The following is a 23,888-nucleotide window of genomic DNA, read 5'->3' on the forward strand; positions in this document are numbered from 1 at the left end:
ACAATAAAACTCATAACTAATACATCAATAATAAATCTAATACAATGATAATCAAAAGTAAAGCGGTGCAATCGTGGCCGTAGATTGACGGCCATGCCTATGATAGACTCTCCAAAGTCGGATGCCCTCATCACTTCCAGTATTACGTTGTCCAAGAGAACAAGTTATCTTCACATCAGAACATTAAGAGAACCAGAAGTGAATTAAGGTTTCTCCTGTTTATAACCTCACCAGCCCACACACAAAGAAAAATGTAAAAAAATTTACGTTAATGAGCAATATAATTTTCTCAATTCTATGACAAGAAGTCCACATAAACATATAGTTCTTAACTGAACAATTCAAGCAATAATAATCCAGCACATACTCAAAACCATCATACATAAATGATATGCTATGATGATGAATGATGATTCATGCCCAATGCTCGGCCCAATTTACATGCTGAACAGATTATATTTGCTCGTTACATAAATCACCAACTAAAAAATGGAAATTATCACTACGTATATTCTGACTTTTCAGTACAGTATAACCTTTTGTAGCATTTCATGCATATGGATAGAAGCTGTATTGCTTAAATATAAGCTTAACAAACATGGGCATTGGCCAAGAGAAACTACCATGCCAAATTAATAGCATGGCAAGGCATGCATTGTTTCATGAAACAATACCTATAAAAACAAACTCCAAGCAGTGCAAGAAAAATCAGCATTCAAACAAATTCCACAAAACATTTTGGATGGAGAAAAAAACTTCATTGGCAGCTAACAAGATGTGGGGAAAAAAATTGCTCTCGTAATGTAAATCAATTACATTTTTATTTGATGGAAAATTAGGGAACTAGGTAATGACCAAAACCTTTAGAAAGGAAGGTGGTGTATCAAGGACGCCAAAAACCTTTTTTACCAACAAGAAAAGCGCCCTTGTGGATGCTAGTATCCCAATGAAGCGTCTGCAACATGGAGTTTAGCTTCTCAATTATCTCTTCTGTATCTTGAATCAAAACCCATCCACCTGGTCTTAATAGTCGATCCATTTCTGCAACCACGTCTACAAGGTCACACCTACGTAATGGACGGCAAGGCAGCATTGGGATTAAAGTTAAAGAACAGAAACATAATTGATTGTTACAAATATGCTTTAACTATGTTGCAAATGTGAGAGCTGGATGGTTTAAGGTTTTGGATAAATGGATTGTAACAGTTCAAATTCTTAACTATCGAGATATTGTCCGCTTTGATCTAAGAGTCTCACGCTTTATTGAGCCTGTTAGTGTAACTTTCTAGTAGGTCACCCATTACAGAATTGCTCTGGGATGAGCACGCTTAATTACGGATTTTCTTAATGAAATTCCAACCATTGTACCAAAGGGCACCTTAATTTTAAGAATTTAGCTTATTTTACTCAAGGGGTTTCACAATCTCCTCGCTTAATTAACTAACATGCTCATCATCTTTGTCCCATAATCATCCACCAAGCATATAGGATTCTAGAGGTGATCCTTACAAGTTCAAGTTGTGGCTCCCGTCATGTAACACTTTATCCCATACAGGGTTCAAGAGGTGGTTTATATTACATAGCACTTTGTCTTGTATGACACTTAGTTCCCATCTTCCGGCTAGTGTATTGCTCTGATATCATTTGTAACAGCATAAACTCTTAACTATCGATATATTGTCTACTTTGGCCTAAGAGCCTCACAGTTTTGTCTTGTTGGTGTAACTTCCTAATAGGTCGCCCATCCCAGAATTGCTCTGGGACGAGCACGCTTAACTGCAAATTTTTTTAATAAAATTTCAACCATTACACCAAAAGACGTCTCGATGTTTATGAGTTTAGCTTGCTTTACTTGAGGGGTTTCACATGGATGTGGATACAAATCAAAGTATTTTACCTCTTTGTAAGACTGCCAAATAGAAAACTGGAGTGCAGCAGATCATATGTTCTAGGATATGTATTAAATGATTCACACCAGTCGTGATATATTCCAATTAAACCTCTATCAAAGATGACGGGTAAAGTATCCAGTCCATGGATCGGCACAACGTTCATTACCCATAGAGGTTCTTTGACTAGTGCTGCAGAAAACCTGTAATGATTGAATAAAAAATTTACTTGATCAGATAAAATTTTTGCAGAAAGACAACTGTAAGTTGTAAGTGCAAATTGTTCTTTTTTTTGGGTGGAATTAACTGGAAATAAAGTAGACAATTGATTGTGCAGTATTCCATTTTAATTCCTACGTGTACATCCATGCAGTTCTCAGACAAGTACAAAGGAAAATGACTCTTCTTTCTGTGGGAGTAGGAACTCTGTAGGATTTATCTCTATCTTCTTACCGAAATTCACATTAACTCCCTCAAACGGAATGCAGTAACCAAGTCCGATATAAAATTTGACGATGTGATGCAACAAGATTTTCATTTGATAATAAACTTGTGTTAAGCCAAGGTTCTCATGATGAAGAAGCTAAAGAGGCTTAAAATAACAAAATCAGCAATTTCAATAAGGAGAGAGAAGTATAAAATGGATTAAGTGATATTGTGAATGTTTAAGAGAACGAAAAATAACTGGAGGTTACCCTAACTGTAGAAGTTAAAGGTATAGAATACAATATAACCAATTTCAAATATAGACCTAGTTAATATGGTAGAAATAGGGGAGAAAGTGAGCTGAGCCAGCTCCTAATTCAACTTGAATTTGACTTGCTAATGAGCTCATCAGTTGAGTTTATTGAGCCTTGAGCTTGAGTTCTTATTATAGCTTATATGTTATATGAGTTTAAGTTGAGCTTGAGATTCAGCTTGTTGACTTGCAAGCCAACTGAATTAAATTTGAATCGTAAATCTTGTTTTTCCCTTATTTGACAATAAATCCATGAAGGGTTCCTCAACCGCTTGATTTAAGAATGGTCCTACTCCTATCACGACTTCTACTTTTCAAACACTACTAGGAGCCGGTCCAATTGCTATTTCTTCTTTTTCTACTTCAAATATTGCCAGCGACAAGTCTCATTGTGACTTCCTCTTCAAACGCCACTGATCACATTATGACTTCCTATTCTTCTTCTTCAAACTTCAGTAGTCCTATTGCAACTTCCTCTTTTTCTTCTTCAAACATTGTCAGCTCCGTCAATGCCTTCTCTATCAAGCTCCCATCACAATTTTCTCACCGCATTGATAACTTCTCCCACAAGCTTCCATCATGACTTCTTCACGAGGCTTCTCTAGTGATCTTGAGTTCACCAGTCATGCTTGAGCCTTCCACTAAATAGTGGAGCCTTCAAGCTCAATCTATGAACTAAACTCCAGCTCAAGCTCAATTCAAAACTCCCATTAGACCGATGAGCCGAGATTATGTTAGTTGTGACTCAAGTTAAACTCAACTCATTTACGCCTTCAGTTATACACATCATGCAGGATAGATGCCTTGATAGAAATTTGACATTTTCTCACAGAATTTGCCCCATAACTCAAAATAGAATTTATGTCATGTGTCAACAGGAAGTTCATCAAATGTACTAGGTGACTTAAAAAAAAACACTTCTTAGCTTAGCTTATCATAGAGAAATTTGATTTTATATGCCTTATAATAGTCATAATTGATAAAATATCTTTGTTGTTTGTTTTCTTTGAAAAAGATGCACGAAAAATCATTTCGAATGAAATAACAGGCTCTTCTATTCACAGTTTGCTGCGAAATCGATTTGAATTGGTTCGAATTTGAGCTCTTGTTCAAATCAAGGCTCGAACTTGGTTTGAACCTTCGCCTTTCTCTTCGTTCTTGAATACCACCTATCCCACTAACAAATCTTCTCCTTCATAGGCTGTTGGCATCTCGATGCCTTCCCCCTATGAGATTTGTCTGCATAATTTATCAGAAACAAAGTTTCAAGCATATTTCTCAAAGAAAACAAATTGCATATATATTTAGCCAACATATTGTAAGGCATATAAAGTAAAATTTCCCCTTATCATATAGCCTACTATTCTTTTTTTCTCCTTTGGGTTCTACCCTAAAATCTCGTAAAGTCAACTTTTATTTATAAGGGAAAGTGAAAAAGACTACAATTAAAGGAATCAAGTGTATTTGATGAGCATTAAAAAAACCAGCTGCTCAAGCTGTGGCTAATCCTCATTGTGATTAAACCTTTACTTCAAGCATGAAGCATGAAGCATAAGGCCCCATCAAAAAGTTACAACACATCCATCTAACACCTTGGATATGCTTTGACATATGGCAACCTATTTAGTTATCTGCAGCAACATTGAAGGCAAGCCATCTAATTTGCAAAAAATTATGTTAATTTAGAGCTCAAAAAAAAATAAAAAAGGATAAAGGCTTTGTTTCAGCAATCTCTTTTGACCTTAATGGAAATATTGCAGGGATAAGGGTTCCATTTGAAGTTCATGGAATGAAAAAATAAGGCATTCATTTCATCAATCAAAGCAAACAGGCTCAGATAAACTGCGCAAATACAGCATTCATGTCCATCACATTCATGAATGCAATGAAGATAAACTGCGCAAATACAATAAAGCTTAAACTTACCCTCCAAATCCAGCATTCATGTCCATCACATTACGGAAGCTTGACCAGTTTATTGCAAGATCAAACGTGTAAATACCTGATACAAGTACTTCCCAGTGCTTCATGTCCTCATAGAATCTTTCTTCACCATACTCTATGTTTAACTCAAATATATTTGAAGGCCAAACGTTTAACCTTTCAGGCCAAACAGGCCAAGTTTGCTGCGCATCAGAGTTGGCAATATGAACAGGAGGCAGACAATCTTCAAGAGGAGTATACCTACAGATTCATAAAGCCCGAGAAGTTGTAAAACTAATAACTAATATTTATATAGTAGATAAATATTAGCGGATAGTACCATGATATACTAGATCTGTTTTTCTGAATGCATAAGGGAGGATTCTTGACTTTTCTCTTATTATAGCATGAGTTTAAGGTAGGCTTCTGATATATGACAAGTCCAATTCCAGTTGTATCAGTTGCTTTCACCACTACTCTCCAGCAAATAGATTTTGTCAAAGTTATCATAGCTGCGGGAAAAATAAAAGCTGTAGTGTACTAACTTTAAAACTTCAACAGATAATTTGAAAAAAGTTTATGCAACCATAAAAAGTCCAAAACATTCACTCAAATTTGAGTATTAAGATACTGAAACCTTAATCTGTTGGATGGGAGAATATGATATCAATCAAGAGATTTTGAGTTCAAAGTTTACATATATGATGCATGTATGAGTTTACATAAAATTCGCTCAGAAGTAAAAAAAAAAAAAAAAAAAAGATATTGATGATGAATAAAACGGGACATTTGCATAAAGAATCTCTTCGCTATTTTTTTGGTAGATTTAATATAAAAAAATCAGTAATTACACTCATGCATAAGAGAAATCTCAAGGGATAAGCATGTAGTGTTGCATGCATATGTGCTTCATATATAAGCCCTAATGAATTCTCAATGCAAAAGATTTTGTAACAGATTACCTTCTCCAGTAAAGCTCATCCAGATGCTCGAAAAGCTAATCTCATTACTATTTGTATTTTCTTAACTTAAAAGAATAAAGTAAATTATTCGGGAGAGATCTGAAATTTTGCCGTGATAACAGGAGACAACAACAGGGAAACTCAAATTAACGAAAAAATGAACTGAAAAAAAAGAAAGAAAAAAAAAGAGAGATTCAATAAAACAAAAGCCAGCGAAATGGGTGCCAAAAGCAGTTCCATGTTATGTTGATGCATGTATAACCACGGGCTATGATCTGTTAGAACAAAAAAGATGGAGCGAGTATGATGCATATTGTTAGCCAATTCAGTTCGCTCAATTATTCAATCAACCAACAAAGGAATTAAACCAGACCAATTTTTAAGTCTTTTTGGCCCAAATCATTAATAGCTGAATCTTCCTTATTTGTTTTAAATTTTTAAAATAGTTTGAATGTGATAATAGTAAGGATAGTTTTATCCTTAATTAGGATTTTTTCAAATATAGAAGAGCGCAAGGAACAAAATCTGATATCCATGAGCATCATCTCCTATTTTAAAGGCTATGAATGAATTAATGTTGCTATCAATAAGGATCCCTCCAAAATATTTCCATTCTTGCTCTTGCATTTGACTTTACATTTATCCTCAAATTGACCATTGGTTGAAAATATGGTCAATGTATTCCTAAGATACCAAGGTTGATTCATGCACAGTCCTTTAGTTAAAATTTCTGCCACCAGTTCTTCTGATGTAATAAACGTCTTAACTACACCTAAGTTTATCTTCTCTCTCTGATAAATAGGTAATCGTTTTTGCTATGTTTTGAATGCATGACGGGATTGTTAGTCATTGCTAGACACATTGCTATCAGGATATACTATTTATCTTTCCAATTGTTGATCCATTAACTTATCATCATCGATTTTCCCCTATCAGTGGCAGTACCTGCTGGGTCACCCACATCACGATATTCGAAGCATCACCAATGCATTAATCCATATTTCAAAATTTGAATGTGATGTCTGTGTGATGAGGACATTCGACCATGGAGAGCCTACCAGAGAAGGGGCCGACGATCTACGGCCATGGTCGCACAACTTTATTTTTTAGCTATCATTTGTATTGGGTATTATTATTATTATATGTGTATTTGATTTATTATTGCAATTTTTTTTCATTTTTACCCTCACTTGAGGGAGTAGTTGTTTGTGGCCCTTAGGGGCACTTTTGTCTTTGTCTAATCATTGTAATTTGGGATATTTATAACCCCTCCTTTTCTTTGGATAGAGTAATGATGATTATTATGAATTTTTTGTACTTTTGTTCCTTTGTGAGTTTTGAGAGTTCTTGTGAGAACATTGGTGAAGTCCCTAGGTGAGGGCAACGCATTACCCACCAGCCGCATGAAGCGTCCGGGTTCATAGTTCTCCTCACTCCCTTCTCCTAGCCGTCGTCCTCCCTCCCCTCCAAGCCGCCGGCCCCCATCTCCCCTTTTTCTCTTGTCCTAAATTAGGAAGGCTTTAATTTTAGATTTCCAATAATTTGAATTTAAAATTTTCTTCCTAAAATAGGATGATTTAATTTAGAAAACCCCTTAAATCAAGCCAATTTGAATTGGAATTTCAATTAGGAAGAGATTCATTTTAAATCCTCTTTCCTAAATTAAGATTGACAAGAGTGGAAAGACATTCAATCCCAAATCAATCCCCCACACAAGCATGCCGACCAACCCCCCCCCCATAAAACAAATAACTAATATTTATACAGTAGATAAATATTAGCGGATAGTACCATGATATACTAGATCTGTTTTTCTGAATGCATAAGGGAGGATTGTTGACTTTTCTCTCATCATAGCATGAGTTTAAGGTAGGCTTCTGATATATGACAAGTCCAATTCCAGTTACATCAGTTGCTTTCACCACTACTCTCCAGCAAATAGATTTTGTCAAAGTTATCATAGCTGCGGGAAACACAAAAGCTGTAGTCATTTAGTATGAGAAAAAGAAAAGTTGAATTCATACTCTTGTACTAACTTTAAAACTTCAACAGAATTTTGAAAAAAAGTTCATGCAACCATAAAAGGACAAAAACATTCACTCAAATTTGAGTATTAAGATACTGATGATAATGCAGCTCACCTTAATCTGTTGGATGCGAGCATAGTATATCAACCAAGAAGTCTTGAGTTCGAAGTTTACATATGTGATGTATGTGCGAGTTTGCATTAAATTCGCTCAAAAGTCCCAAAAAAAATATACATATGATGAATAAAACATGACATTTGCATAAAAAATCTCTTCACTATCTTTTTGGTAGATTTAATATAAAAAAATCAGTAATTACGCTCATGCGATGAGCATAAGCGCGTACTGTTGCCTGCATATGTGCTTCATATATAAGCCCTGATGAATTCTCAATGTAAAAGATTTTGAAACAGATTAACTTCTCCAGTAAAGCTCATCCAGATGCTCGCGTAGCTAATCTCATTAGTATTTGTATATTTTTAACTTAAAAGAATAAAGTAAATTTCGGGAGAGATCTGAAATTTTGCGGTGATAACAGGAGACAACAACAGGGAAACTCAAATTAATGAAAAAGTGAACTGAAAAAAAAAAAATAGAAAGATATTCAATAAAACAAAAGCCAGCGAAATGGTTGCCAAAGGCAGTTACATGTTATGTTGATGCATGTATAACCACGGCTATGATCTGTTAGAACAAAAAAGAAAGAGCGAGTATATGATGCATATGGTTAGCCAATTCAGTTCGATCAATTATTCAATTAACCAACAAAGGAATTAAGCCAGACCAATTCTGGGAAGAAGGCTAAACTGGCTAAAGGATAAAGGTTGAAAGTGAAGTGCAAATTAAAGAACTTGAATTCTGGGTAAGAACAGGATTAATTGCCCTGGAGAAACTTTTGATTCAAGCAAGGGTTTCAATCAAGAAGAGTTAAAAGATATTCTTAACTCATCTCTTCTTGTTCTTAGAATTGTTGTTAGAGTACTGAGAATCAAAAACTGAAGATGGTATTGGCAAGATGGGAGATAAAGAAGTTCACATGGCAAAATAATTGATCTTTGAAGACTGAAGATGAAGATGTAGCTCGTGCATCAAGGCTTGGATGCAGCTTTGTCTTTAGAAGTATTGAAAAAGGAGTAGGTAAATAACTGATTTGATAATGCTAACAAAGATAGCTCATATTGCAATCCTCTATAGTTTTGGAGATGAAGTTCTAACGGAGATTGTCAAGGAGGAGTCGGTTGTTGATGTTTGAAGGGAGCTTGAATCCGTATACTTGAAAAGGCCCTTGCAAATCAATTATACCTCATGACCAGGTTATACACCTTGTAAATGGATCAATCTTAAGCCACTAAAGAAGCATTTGGACAACTTTAATAAGGTCATGATGGATCTTAAAAGCATTGAAGCTGAAATCCTCTTAAGTTCTATGCCCAAATAATATAAACATTTTATAGATACTATATATTATGATAAAATCACCTTTTAAATGGCAGAAACTAAACTAGCCATAAATTCCAAATAATTACTAAAGAGTGGAGAATTCGAAATAACTACTAAAGAGTGGAGAATTCAATGATTAAAATGTTGATGATAGCCTTATGGTTCATGGAAAAACAGAGAAACATTTCACAACAAGTATCAATCAAGAAAGTCAAATTTTAAGAAAAATGCTTCATTTTCTACAAGGTGAGAGTAATTGTGAGACCATAGTTATGGGATTGGAGCTCAAGTCATTAATATCTCTTGTGAGAATAAATCTCATAAAATGATCATCAAAATGTTATTATGCATATTACCCTATCATGCTTATGATTACAAAGGAACAATTCTAAACTTTGTTTCAAGGAGTTGCAATCCACCCTCAATCTTTAGCCTACAAAAAGCATTATTGAATGCAGGTTTGAGGTAATTGAATCCAATAGTGGACTCATGTTTTGCTTCTTTTTTTTTTTAATTTATTTTAAACCATTATAGAGGATTGTTGGTTTCAATTCTTGCTTTAAAGGCTTTAAAAAAGGGAAGTTATCCCCATTCCAAAAGAGAAATGGGTGAAAGTTCACTAAATTTTTTGTGATAATTACTTCAATATTCATGTAGCTTAAAAATAAAAATTCAAGGATGTGCTTCTTATAAAGGATAGTGAGGTTGATTAAGTAATATAGATGTTTTGTTCAATCGCATTGTTTACTTAACATATACAATAAAATAGAGAAACGACTCCAAATAGGTCTTCCAACTATTAGTGAGTATCAAATTTAGTCCTACAATTTTGCTCTATTCCAATTAAGCATATCGATTATTGAAAATTGATCTAATTTGGTTTAGGGCCAAAAATGTTAGTTAAAGTTAACACCAAAGTTAGATGTGAGGATATTTTAGGTAGTGCAAGTGTATGTGAGATAATATTTCTTATGTTACTCTATTTTGTATTTAATGAATTATAATATATACAAAAGCCTGAATGAAAGTTAATTAAAAATAATAATAATGTTGAAGAATTAGTAAAAGAAATATTTGAAATGAGTATCAAGCTAGTAAGTTATTATGACATAAATTATATTTGTAAATAGATACCTTATGTTATATTTTTGCACTCCTATTAGTTTAAATTATGTATTCCAATTATTAGCACAAGTAACCAGTTTTGATAAATGAGTTAAAAAATAGAATTTATAAATTTGTTAATAAATGCCATTGCCAAATTATGTGGCAAGAGAGCATAAGCACTTTCTGTCAATTTGGAGAGATTTGTTAATGGATAGACAAAATTAGAACAATTTTCAAAAGTCAAGAGATTAGTTGGGGTAGTGTGGAACTCGGAGAATAAATTAGAAACTTATTAATAGTTAGAGGGCTAGTTTGATTTTTTTTGCAAACAAAATATCTCATACTTCTGCCCATCCTTATATTTTTCATATTTCTTAATTGTCCTTAGTCTTGATAACCAAAGAATATGGGCTTTACACAAAACTTCCATCTAATTGTGCGTCGTTAAAATGAAGCATAATCCTCAATAACATTGGGAGCAACAATGGTTAATCCTGAATGAAAGAACATTATCTGCTCTAAGGGTATAAATTAATCTCACCTTCTCATGCTTTTATGTCCTTATCAATTTATTTGTTTAATTAGTCATTATTTGTTAATACATGTTTTTTTTTATGCACACTTTTTGAGGATTGGGCCTTCCGATGACTCGATTAGAAGAGTACATGCGTTAGATCGGACATATGTTAAAAAATGTAAATGTAGACTAAAAAGACTAGGTTAGAAATTATTAGAACTGACATTTTCTTATTAAATTTAAATGAGAATTTGACTCTTAATAGGAAGCAATGGAGAAAAAAATGATTCATGTAGCCAACCCCACGTAGTGGGATAAAAGATTGATGTCGTTGTTGCACTTTTTCCAAATATTTTCAACAACAATTCCATATTTATTAATTAGCAGTTATATTTTCTATATTTATCAAGATAAAGAACACTGTGATTTCACCTTTCATAAAAACTAACCTGATTGAAAACTCACTATTCAAACCTAAAGCAAGGGACTAACCATTCCAGACACCCTGATCTCTTGGATCGTCACGATAAACTGGTGTTGCAGACCAAACAAAATAGCCACCAGGCCTAAGTATCCGGTTAAGTTCTATTAATGGCTTTCCACCTAGAATTGAAAATAATCATTGGTTAAAAACATAAGATTATTAATGATATAAATATAAATCTTATAAGCATGGACAGTTTAGTAGAAAGGTTATAGTTACCATCTCCATCCCAATGCACCCTGCACCGGGCACAATGAATCAGATCAAATGCATTATCAGGGAAAGTCAATTGTTGGGTACCAATAACTGACAAAACAGCCGGAATTCCTCGCTCAAGGGCAAATTGTATCTGAGCCTCGTGCTCATCCTTCGGTGCAAAAGACATTGTGATGACATCTTTATCCAATAAGTACCCACCAAAGCTTGCAACACCACAACCAACATCAAGTACAACTCTTGTATGTCTACCCCAATCAATAGCAGGCAAAGTCTGGGTTATCCAACAAGTATGAACATAATAAGTTTTCAACTCTCAGAAACCTAATGCAGCCAGTTCTCTCTTATAGAAAAACAAATTGAAATTCTTTAACATCAAAAGAGTGAACAAGAGAAATATTCACACAAAATTATCAAATATTTTCTGGAAAAAATTGCAAAAGATTGATCTTTATGATGAAGCACACAGTCAGGTAAGCACGCCATCATTCCTTTGACATCCCATGTTCCATTTCTTAGGTAGAAAAAAGCCTTCTGACTACTTATATTCGTTTTTTCAACTTGGTAAGATCATTTATTTCTCGAACGTATTAAAATATCCTGGTTATTTTCAATAAGCTGAGGAAAGAATTTGTGCCAAGTTTGATAATCTAGAGAAGTAACATCAGTTTGCAAAACCAAAATACCTGAAAAACAATCCATAGCATGCAAAAAGTTCTAAACAAGTATAACAGCTAGATAACAATGTAACAGAAACAGTAAAAGTTGTGATTTAGAAATTTGAAATTACTTTGATTTATATGATTTCACATACTCTTCAATGTAAATTTCTTCGCATACCTTCTCAATAAAGTGAGTATAGGCATTTACTCCATCTTTAAATTGAGTTCCACCACCGGGAAAAAGAAGATATTCACCAGATTTTCGGACCCAATTTTGATCCTTCTTGTACTCAACTAGTTTAGGGTGAGGAACATTGTCATACCATATCTGGAAACAAATTAATCAACTAAAAATCAAGCAAACATTAATCAATCGTTGAATTCTAAAATTACCATACTTAAATACGCAAGTAAAGGTGTATAGCTTATAGAATAAACAAGAATGTGATCACGTTAACAAATGAATTCGAACACTACTCACATCGTTCACAAAAAGATTTTTATTGCATATAGCATAGCTTCAACAATACTATTGTAATTGTTAACAGATCGACTGCAGAGGAGACTATAATATTAGATAAAAAGAAACCCGTGATGTTTAATTTCTTACCGAACACTCAATCTCACCATGTCTCTGCTCTTCGGCCAGGGCACCGGTATCTTGTACCCGAGGGGGAGGGGGACCAGGCACCTCGGGCTCGGCTTTGGGCAATGGCGCTCCCGGTGCTCCATACGCCTTCTCGACTTCAATGCCTTGATCGCTTTCATGTTATCCAGGCACGGGATGTTATCCACCGCCTCGGATCCCTTCTCCCTCCCACAGATCTCCCAGCGGAAATCAAACTCCTTGGTGACTTCTTCGCCATCTCCACTGACTCCCTTTCCTTCTCCTCTTTCGTCAAGCTTCGACGAGCCATCCCCGGAAAACGATGTGGAAGAAGCCCGAGGATTTGGAGCAGAAGGCGGGAAGAGCTGGGATTGAGGAGTGGAAGGATTGGAATTAGAGGATTTAAGATCTGGGGAGGGGAAGTAGAAAGTGGAGAAGCGATTGGTGATGTCGGTGGTGAAGTATATGATGACGAGCAGGGTGACGATCAGGACAGCCAGAGTTAGGAGAAAGGGATTCCGTCTCTCGCTCAATTGGATTCGAGTCGTTGCCATTCACGGCGAAAGGTGGCGGCGATGATCGTCGAGCACTTCTTAAATATGATTGTGCAACTCTGGAAAAGGAAAAATCTTTACGACGGAGTATCCATCAATTTGCCCCATCAAGGAGTCTAAATGTCTGATGCCCTCAAATTAATTTACACGTGTATCAAAACTACTAATTAATGGTTTCTAAAAAAATACTAATTAAGGGATACAAATTTTCCAAAAAAAAAAAAAGATAAATTATTTCAAATATATTTTACAGGTCGAAACTTTATCAAATAAGATAAGAACAAAAAAAAAGAAGAGGTTCATGATTCGACCAATCAAATCGGGTTCTAATCGGATGATGCAATAAATAATAATATTATTAAAATTTAATAAAATTAACATAATAATAATGATATTATTCTAAATATGAGACAAAAAATTAAATGATATAAAAACTATGGAACGTAAAATTTACATAATTAAGTGAAAAGTTTATTTTAAAATCTCTCATAACAAAAAAAAAATCTAAATATTATAATTATAAGAATTTACCCTCTAATGGTTTATATTAGTAATAATATAAAAACCAATAATATATGACTCAAGATTAATTAACTACCAATAATATTCTTTGATAAATTTAAATTTTTTTAATAATATTAGAAGTATATGTAGTCAATTTCTCAACTCATCATTTATTAAATAATTTAATAAATATAATATAATATATAGTAATTAATTAAATAATATATTAGAAGTATATTCGTCAAATTCCGGGAAGATTAACATAAAATTTCAATACAAATAGATTTTGATTTTTTTTTTGCATTCTAAGAAACAAAAAAATATTTTCAACTATGCCCTTAATGCGAAAATTCGTTTTAAGTATTGCCCTTTCTAGATTATCTCTTAAAATAGTTTTTTTTTTTCACTTAATTATTAAAAATTTGCTCCTTTTTTTATAAATTCGCATTTGCTTCATGTGGTTTGTTACTTCTTCGCCATTGCTGCTTCGGCCTCACGTGCTTCTATCTTGCTACGACTTCGGACAAACATGATTTATGCCCTTCAAACTTGCGGAATACCTCTGTCTACTCCTCTTCGCTGTAAGATCATCTCCAACCGAACACAAAACATGTCTATGAAGTCATTCCGTCGCTCCAGCGGAACGCGAAATTTTTCGCTATTTGCTTTTCGGGTGAACAATGTGATGTCAATATTGGCGTCACACTATTCATCAACACCACTTTCTTGTCTTAACCAGACTTGCATAAGAAATGCGCCAAAGAGGAGAAAGACCGTTACCTTTGCAAAAGCCCGCAAAATGGAGTTCGATTGGAGTTGATTCTCGACATTTTTGAGTTTCACTGTATTTTGGAGTGAAAAATGAAATTTTTGGTTGGAGATGCCCTACATCCCTGATATACTAAATTTTGAAGCTTGATGGATTTAACATTTCAACGCGCAGGAGAGTGATAGACAGAGCGACGGAAAGGGGCTATTTGACAAAAGTAGGATTTAACTTTTGTTGGAATTAGTAAATCTTGAAAATCCAAGATTTAATAAGTCTAAGGTATGTTAAATTATGTAAATTGTTCGGCACAATAATTTTTAAATCCTATGAAATGGCAACTTAATCTAGGATTTAATACGATTGGTTCATTTTAAGATTAAAATTAATAGGTTATGAATTTAATTATATGTTAAGTACAAATAACTTATTAATTGTAATTATAATTATAATCAATAAATTATAATGCTAAATAATTTAATTAGAAGTAAGCTTAATTATTAAATTATTAAATGACTAATTATAGTATTATACTATTATTTATTAATTTAATTGTTTATGTGTTAATTTAATAAGTATTTAATATCTAATTATATTAATATAGATATTTTTAATAACTAATTATTTAACTAGCTCCTACTATTGATTAATTAAATTTAAAGTATTATTTAATTAGTTTTATTGATTAATTATAAATGCATTAATTATACTACTAATTATTTAATTAATTTTCTTAATTATTAATATTTTAAATTATATTAATTAAGTTAATCAGTAATAGCTTAGAGACGTCTAGGGTTTAGGGTTTGATTTTCATCTTCTTTAGCTTCGTTTCTTCGCCGGAGGTGTAGAGATTGCACGGGTCACTTCGGCTTCGCTCCTTCGACGACGTTCCCTTCTTGTCGGATCGGAAGTTACGACATTTTGATCGGAAGCAATGACGGGAGCTCGCTCACTGTGAAGGTAACTTTCTCCCTTTCGCGCGCTTCTTCAGCCATATCCCGTAAATTCGCCGAACTACAGGATTTAGTAAATACGGAATTTAGGGCAAAACGAGGGAAACGGAGGATTTATTCCGCCGTGAGATTTACGGGGCGCTCAAATCCCGTTTGGCAGGATTTAGCATAAATCATGCTCAAATCCTGCATAAATCTTGTTGCCGAACAGACCCGGAGAGTGAGAGAGCGGACAGAGGAGTAGTAGTCGTACCTGGCTTCGAGCATCAAGTTGCCTGCCTCCCCATTCCTGGACAACGAGATCTCAATCTTCTCCATCTCCCCCTGTCGAAGCTATCCGCTCTTTCTTCTTCCACTCATTCCTATTCTAAGGCACTGATAATTCGTCCAGTGACCACATCTCCTTAGATCTGTCTGCACTTCAGAGTCCAGCGTCGTTGTTCGACCTATACTCCTCGCAGTCCGACTTCTGTAAGCCCGTCGAGGAACTCTCGCAGTTGGGTACGTTTTCCTTTTCTGTTCTCAAGCACGCTCACCTCAATGCCTGCATCCGAGACTCCAATCTTCTGTATGCTCCATCGTTTTTATTTTTTGTTAATTCTTTATGAAAGTTTTTATAAATTTCTCTTAATTGAAGTTAGGTCTCTCCAATATGGTGAAAATTTAAACTTATTAAGGGGTTGTTTGGTTGCCTGAATTAGGGGTGTAAAGCAAAATAATTACATGTAATTATTAAATTTGATTGTTTGGTTAATTTTAAGCGGAACAAAAGAAATTCTTCGGAAGCATTAGGCGTGTATTAGGAGGCTTGTTTCGTGCGAATTAGAAACCCGCTCGTATTGAGCGGGTTATAAATTCATCGGAAGAATCGTTGTTCCTGTTCGGCTTCATTGCTTTGCAGGAGGTGTAAGATTGCACGATAGGCTTCTTCGGCTCCTTCGTTCATGTTCGACTTTGCTCCTTCGAAGACGTTCTCTTTGCCTGTCCGATCGGAAGTTGTGCCTTCTCCTCCGATGCGTCGAACACTCTGCAACCAATTGTCAGTTTTCTCGCCGGCAATGGCGCCCCTCTCCTTGCCAACATCTACCCTTCAACTACGTCGGCGACACCGCCGACATCTCCATTGAATATGCGCTTTTTACTTCTCCGGGAACGGTTGTGACAGATCCGAACAGTCAGTTGAGCAATCAAAATCTCTTTGATGCGCTTTACTCTGCTCTTGAGAGGGCAGGAGGGTCTGGAGTGGCGGTGGTGTTGTCGGAGAGTGGGTGGCCGTCGGACGGTGGGACGATGGCGACTACTCAGAACGCACAAACATACGTTTCTAACTTGATTAGCCATGTTGGGCAGGAGACGCCGAAGAGGCCAGGGAGCATTGAGGCCTACATATTCGCCATGTTTGATGAGAATCAGAAGAAGCCGCAGGGGACAGAGAATCACTTTGGGCTTTTTACTCCTGATAAGCAGCCGAAGTACTCCATCTCATTTTAGGAATATGAGATGCTTGTAAGATTGCCGTTGATGAATTTATGTGAAAGTTATAGGATAACATGAAGATTATGTGTAGTTCAAAATAAAGCCATGAGGCACAGCTTGGTATTAAGTGGTATTTGTAATGGATAATAAAGATTTCTACTTTATTTTATTTGATTGGATTTTTTAAGTTTTTTTAATTGAGATTATCAACGGGGTATTAAGTGGTATTTTTTAAGAATTATTTGTACTAAAAAGGTGTTTTAGAAAGCAATAATAAAATTTTCTCAAATTAAGCCTTAGTCAAACAAGAAACAAGAATTAAGTTCAAAAACTATATAGCAATAAGAAAATTGTGCTAAAAAGGTATACTAACAGATGAATGCATGAGTTTCCATAGTTTCTTTAAAATTATTACAAAAAAATTGATTTTACTTTACTCTGGATCAATCAAACCAAACAAGAGAAACAATTCTCCTGCATTTATTTTGCAGACAACCAAACAGGTGTAAAGTTTTCAGAATGCACTGCATTTACTTTACACTGCATTTTATTTTTAGACAACCAAACAGCCCCTAACTCGATTTTAGTGTTTAGAAGTTCTTGCTATTATAGTTTTTCCTGTATTCAACATTTAGCATTTGCTTTGAGAATGGATTTCAGTTACCTAGGCTTAATTAATGTTAAGATGCAAAATAATCTTGTTTGTTTGGGATGGTTTAAGCGAAGTTCAGTTTTATTATGGTTGCAGAACCAGTCAATGAAATTTGATACTGTTTTTAGGTTTGGCATTAACATGATAAACTTGAGTGTTGATAGGATTGATTAATATGTTGATCAAGGGTTTATGAGCCCAAGATGAAAAGACCCATGTAAAATAGGGCATATACTTGCCAACTTTACATTGTTGACATTCTTTCTGGCCATCCACTATGGGCGTACGATTGTTTTAGACTTTCGGCGAAGGCATTTGGGTAGTTGAAGGAGTTGTTGGTTTGTCGTGGGTTGATTAGGGATAGTAGATTCATGGGTGCTGATGAACAATTGCCGATTTTCCGTTGCACATGCACATTCGTACAAACAAATTTGTGGATTCTTTCAACACTCACTTGAGATAGTGAGTTTTTATTTTAATTTGGTGCTTAGAGCGTTTGTATCATTGGCATAAGAGTTTATTAAAATTACTTTCTAGAGATGTTGACTGCAATCCATCAGTACAAATCTATGAACATTTCTATCCATTTTTTCAAAATGCAGTCAGTGCAATTGATGGTACACATATCCCTTCTATTGTGGGTGAGGAGTTACAAAATAAATATTGAAACAAAAAGGATTTTACTTCACATAATTATGATGACAATATCATTTGATCGTTATTTTGTCTACATTGCTTTTGGTTGGGAGGGTTCCACAGTGATATGCGGGTACTAAGATGGGCGGTAGAAAAAGGAGGCTTCACTGTTCCACATGGTAAATATTATTTAGGAGATTATGGATATGCAAACACTGAAAAGCTTATGGCACCTTTCAGGGGATTTCACTATCATCTAAGTGAGTACCGTGGGGAAAGATCTCTTAGATACTTAGCATAACAAGAGCTTACGTGCATCACCATGCCTAATTACGTAACATAGTGGAGTGAACATTTGGTATTTGGAAAGAGAGGTTTGAAGTGCTAACCAAAATGAGACAATTTCCTTTGGAAGTATAGGTTGATATTGTTCTTGCTTGTGTTGTGTTGCATAATTTCATAGGGCATTATGATGGACACGACATGTACTTCAAAATGTCCCAAACTGAGATGCAACATGATAATGAATTGGGTGAAGTGCAAACCAATTAGAAAGATCCTAACATGCACACAACTATTGGGGAGAGAATTTAGACTAAATTAGTTAGGCATTCAATTGCCATTGACTTATGGGAAGCTAGGGTATTACTACAGTTTCATTTACTAAAATTAAATTTATTTTCATGTGCTATTTACTGAGGAGAGTAAACATTTACAAGCATTTAATCAACGACGTCGATCATCGTGAAAGCAATTTGTACTCACAAATACGGACGCCTTCATTATCTTATTATTAGATGCTATAGTGATGTTGCTTTAGATTTTTATTGTGTTCTACTATAGTACACATGTATATCAAGTTTTTCTTTATAATGTCAGTTATTTATTGATTTTGATACTTTGCAGCATTCAAAATTTAATATTAAAAAATTAGTTAGTATGAGTGCAAATGAATTTTAAATATGATTCATAGTACAAATAATCGCCTTAAATCTTGGATTACATTGCCAAACAACTCCACAAGATTTAACACTCATGTTACCAAACAATTTTCTAGGATTTACTAAATGCGGATTTAGTAAATCCTATTCTAGTTAAATCCTACTTGTTGCCAAACAACCCCTCCGGTTGACAAACAAATGAGAAAGAAGCGATGAAGTCTCGGCGGGAGCTTGTTAGAGAACGCATCGACATGACCAACGATGCATAAAGAAGAAGAGGTTTCGTGAGACTTGCAATTCAAGTTAAATCTGCCCAATGCTTGGATTTATGAAATTTAGGATTTAACAAAAAACAGGGAGGAAATGGTATTCAACAAGCTTCTTCGCCTCCTTCAACAACTTCTCCTCCATCTACTCTTTCTCCTAAGGGGTTGTTCGTTAACGAATAGGATTTAACTTTAATAGATTTAGCAAATCTTATAAATTTCTATTAATAAATTTTGAGTGTGTTAAATCTTAAAAATTGTTTGACAAGATAAATGTTAAATCCTTTAAACTATTTGGCAATGTATAATATAAAATTTAAGAAGATTAGCTCATTAAGAACTCAAATTTAATTTATATTTGAAATAGTAGTTACCGATTAATTAGAAGTTAATTAATCATTTAATTATAATTTAAAAAATTGTATTTACTAAATATATTATTAACTATCTAAGTAATTATTTATGTATTATATCTCTAATTAATTAAATTGGTAATTATTAATTAATCATTTAATTAGTATTTAATATTTAATTAATTTTGTAATTATATATTATTGCACTCCTTAGGCCGCCTGTCTACAACATGCTTTTACTCTTCTTTGTTTCGATTTCTTTCACTATTGCGTGAGCTCTAGAATGAGTTGGATCAGAAGTCAAACAGATAGACAACATTATTCCTTCACCTCCTTTGACGATGATGGGAGCTTGCTCATTGCGGCGGTAACAAACTTTCTCTCCTTTCGCGTGCTTCTTCGGCCAAATCCCATAAATCTGCCCAACTGTAGGATTTAGTAAATATGGAATTTACGACAAAAAAGGGGAAATGAAGGATTTAATTCTCTGTGAAATTTAAGTTGCCCATTTTTTGTTTGGCAGGATTTAAGGCAAATCCTGCTTCAAATCTGCTACCAAAATGCCCCTAACTGCAGCGAAACATGCCAAAAAAAAATCTTACTAGCCGTAGCGTTATTACTTATTAGTCAGCAATCACGACGGGAGCTCGCCACGAAGGTAACTCTTGATATCTCTCCCCTTTTGCACTTCTTCAGCAAAATCCTGTAAATTTGCCGAACTCCCGAATTTAATAAATCTGGGATTTAGGCCAAAATGGAGAAGACATGGGATTTAAGTTGTCATCTTGGATGTTTGGTAGGAGTTAGGCTAAATCCTACTTAGATCCTGCTCAAATCCTGCTGCTAAACGGACCCTTAAGATTGTGTAGGATTTAAAATTGTCATTTTTGCTCTTTGGTAGAAATTAGTTTAAATCCTTCTTAAATTCTGCTTAAATCCTGGTACCGAAGCAAAGCATTATTTTTATGATATATTAGTAACTAACGTTATGACTACAATAATGAAATTATAGATTTTATAATGCACATTCCTCACAAAACTTTTAGTGATAGATTCAATTCAAATTAATTGAATTAAAGTTTAGATTACTAGATGCTAATTGGTTTAAGATGGAGTTGCATGGTAAGATAATTGAATTTTAAACTTATATTTTATGATGGATGTGAGATGTATTATTACTTAAACTATATGATTTGATACTAGAGGAGGCTATATTATGATCGATGAGATGGCTCATAAATCCTTCTCTCTTTAATTTTGATGATTGCCAAACAGGTGCCAAAATGCTCTTAAATGATTTAACAATGCATAACCATTAAAATGGTATGAGATTAATTGGTTTGGGCTTAACCAAAATAAGTTAGTATGATGGGTAATAGTTTATGTATGATGTTTGTTGAGTGCATGTTAAATGGAGTGTTGGATTTTGAAGAAATAAAACTTAACTAATCTAATTGCAGTTTGTTATTTAAATAAATACCTAAAGATACATGGGTTATTAATATATGGCTTATAGTCATTATATAATGACTACAATTAAGGTGTAGTGTATATAAATGAAAGAATAATGCTAATAATAATTTTAGTGTATGAATTTTATTTTTTTGGCAAGATTTAAAAGGATAACAAGATGATTGGTGGAATTAAAGTTGTAGATTGTAAATTATTTAAGTTGTATGACCTGACTATATTTATGGTTTGTGGATTGAATTATAATTTAATTGTGGTGTCAAGTTTAAGTATTGCTAAGTTGGCTCTTCTAAGTTCAAGTTCTTAAGGTGATGCCAAGGTTTTAATTCATAATTTAAAATGTTGTAAGGTTGGGTGATCTCTTTTCTAAATTAAGGTAATGCTTACTTTCTTCAAAAATCGATGCATTTGTTGGATATTCTTTTGATTTCTTTTTATTTATGCACATGAGATGAAGTTATAATTATAATATTGTTATTGTGAATAGCTTTACAATGATTTATATCTCTAATGCAACTGATCTTCATATTGCTATGAATAACATGTAGATTTCATCGTTGGTTGTAATTGCTTATGTAAACTTTATACCATTCCATGCATTTTTTCTTATAAAAGACATTGAATGCTAAGGCAATTGCTAAAGAAATGATATAAAGAAATGCCTGTATGTGCATGTTCAAAGATCGAGTCACTCCTCATGGTACTAGTTGTGGATGTTTGCACTTGCTCGTATAGGATTACACCTAGTACTTCGAGAGTGTCATAATCTGGAAAATATTATTGATAATGGCAGTGTTTCAGTGACAGATGTATTAAATATTTATATTACAAGATAAGCTATGATATGATATATTTTAATTCATATTCATGCTATTAATGTTAAGTTTGAATGCTATATTAAATTCTTGTTGGTAACTCTGACAGCTAAGTATTGTTTTTTATAATAATTGTTATTGAAAAGAGAAAGTAAATTATATGATTTATTTATAATTTAAATATGACAACTGCCTGCATATTCCTTTTTTTTTCCCTTTGAGTTACTATAGTTTAGAATTGTAAACTCAACCCATTTATTTTTGATATTTTAGGTAAGTTGAGCTTAATGGAGTCATTAAAGGTTAAGAGCACCAAGAAAGGAATGGGTAAGTTAAGTATAGTTCTAAGTTATTAATTGTATTTTTTGATTTAGAAGTTCTGATTACTATTTTATTTGATACAAATCATCTCTGAAGTAAGTATGAAATTGTAATATTGTCTATAACATTGCCATTTTATCATTATTTTATAGTGATGGTAGATCAAGGATCAACCTACAATATCCATTATCATGATTATCTGCTCCTCCCACTTTTTACTATGAGCTTCCAGGCTAGGTCATGATAGTTTCCACTTGCTCTCTCTCGTGTCCACCCTTTACACTTGTCATTTTCCCTTGCATTCACTTACAATGCCTAACCTGCCACAACCTGTAATGCTCGCCCATCCAGCCATCACACCGACCATTCTGATAGATTATGTCTATAGGTCTTTTTGTGCTTATGCTTGTGCTCATGCTAGCATCTTGCTCATGTGCTGCTGTCATCCACTCATCTAAATGCATCTTCACACATGTGCTTACTTCCGTACCTTGTGCTGTTGCCGTCCACTCACCTACATGCATCTTCACACATGTGCTTGCTTCTCGCACCTTGTAGCCCAGACACATCTTCTAGTGTGTCTATCGTCTCGATCATGCCATTGCCTGCGCTTGCTTGTTCATGAACTTGTTTGCGCATTGCCTCATGCTTTATGACTATTCACATTTTCTTCGGATCAAAGCAATGAAGCTTCACTCTTCAGAATTTTCTTAATTAATATATACAAAAAAATAACTTATCACTATTACAAGGATAATAACATTATCCCAAACTCCTAGTTGGTCAAAGGTAGAAGTCACATGGTCATTATTTTTTTGCATGGATTTCAAAGACTACCCTTCACAACTATATTTTCAGATAGATATCACTTATACTTTAGATATTCCTGAACAAACCTGAACTCAATCTCTATATAAAGATGTTAGTTTAATTATTATTATTTTTGATCCGTTGACATCTAGAGAGAGCTTTAGAATTCTTAGAAAAATCCTGATGCAAGAAAAAAAAAAAGGGAAGACCCGAATTTTTGCAAGCATACTAAAAGACTTCCTAGAAAATAAGAAAAGTACAATTTTATAACACAAAACGATATATAACGAGGACATTTAGAACATGAAATAACACCTAAACTTGCATTCCATCGCTTGAGAAGAAAGATACATATGACGTTGAACTTGCGGAGAGAAGAAAGAGGTAAGAAGCCGAGACGAAGGAGAGTACAAGCTCGCAAGCTTTCCCAAGAAGGAAGAAGAAGAACGGAACAAGCTCGTAAGCTTTTCCAAAGAAGGAAAAAACCCTCGGGTTTTGTATTCCAAAAATCTCATTATAACCTCTCTTTTTGCTTACAAAACACCTAAAATTTATAGGAGAAAAGGGGGCAGCCAAATAGCCCAAACCATCCCCAATTAAACCAATTAGGTAAGGAAAAATGGAAGTCCAACAATTATTCCAGCAACGGCACTCGAAGAGCCACACAAGAAATCGGAAAAGGCGGCCAAGGGGGCAGGAGCGGGCGGCCACTAGGGGAACCAGAACAGGCAGCCCAGGAACCAGAATAGACGGCCCAGGGAACCGGAACAAGCAGCCGGGGGGGGGGGGGGGCCC

At 34.4% G+C, this 23,888-nt stretch overlaps 2 protein-coding genes and 1 pseudogene across 21 annotated transcripts in view; 2 read left to right on the forward strand and 1 right to left on the reverse strand.

Moving 5' to 3' along the window:
* Positions 1-677: 677 nt before the first annotated feature.
* On the reverse strand, positions 678-13,235 carry LOC110107384 (probable methyltransferase PMT23). Of its 3 annotated transcripts, XM_020837626.2 has the most exons (8): positions 12,594-13,234; positions 12,145-12,294; positions 11,308-11,578; positions 11,097-11,207; positions 7,305-7,476; positions 4,555-4,812; positions 1,898-2,092; positions 678-1,067 (listed from the first exon to the last, which is right to left on the reverse strand). In XM_020837626.2, exons 1-8 carry the CDS (start codon positions 13,125-13,127, stop codon positions 884-886), a joined length of 1,875 nt encoding a protein of 624 aa, XP_020693285.1. In that variant the 5' UTR covers positions 13,128-13,234; the 3' UTR covers positions 678-883. The 3 variants fall into 3 exon arrangements, with proteins under 3 accessions (XP_020693285.1, XP_020693286.1, XP_020693287.1); XM_020837627.2 differs by lacking the exon at positions 1,898-2,092 and having other exon boundaries at positions 12,594-13,235; XM_020837628.2 differs by lacking the exons at positions 678-1,067; positions 1,898-2,092 and adding an exon at positions 2,099-3,867 and having other exon boundaries at positions 12,594-13,235.
* A 1,949-nt stretch (positions 13,236-15,184) lies between these two features.
* LOC110107386 (ribonuclease P protein subunit p29) overlaps positions 15,185-23,888 on the forward strand; it is a 23,993-nt gene continuing 15,289 nt past the window's right edge. For 14 of the 18 annotated variants that reach the window (XM_028696968.1, XM_028696971.1, XM_028696966.1 and 11 more), the window contains exons 1-2: positions 15,185-15,360; positions 22,236-22,289. Coding sequence is in view for 8 of the 18 variants with exons in the window: in XM_028696957.1 (XP_028552790.1) it covers positions 22,250-22,289 (40 nt within the window). In the remaining 10 variants the exon portion in view is untranslated. Of the gene's footprint in view, positions 15,361-15,443; positions 15,855-22,235; positions 22,290-23,888 lie in introns of all 18 variants that reach the window. The other 4 variants (XM_028696958.1, XM_028696961.1, XM_028696973.1 and 1 more) reach the window with 2 other exon arrangements.
* LOC114580214 lies at positions 15,894-17,133 on the forward strand (annotated as a pseudogene).

This window comes from Dendrobium catenatum, unplaced genomic scaffold (assembly GCF_001605985.2).
Source record: "Dendrobium catenatum unplaced genomic scaffold, ASM160598v2 fragScaff_scaffold_853, whole genome shotgun sequence".
Classification (NCBI taxonomy): Eukaryota; Viridiplantae; Streptophyta; class Magnoliopsida; order Asparagales; family Orchidaceae; genus Dendrobium; species Dendrobium catenatum.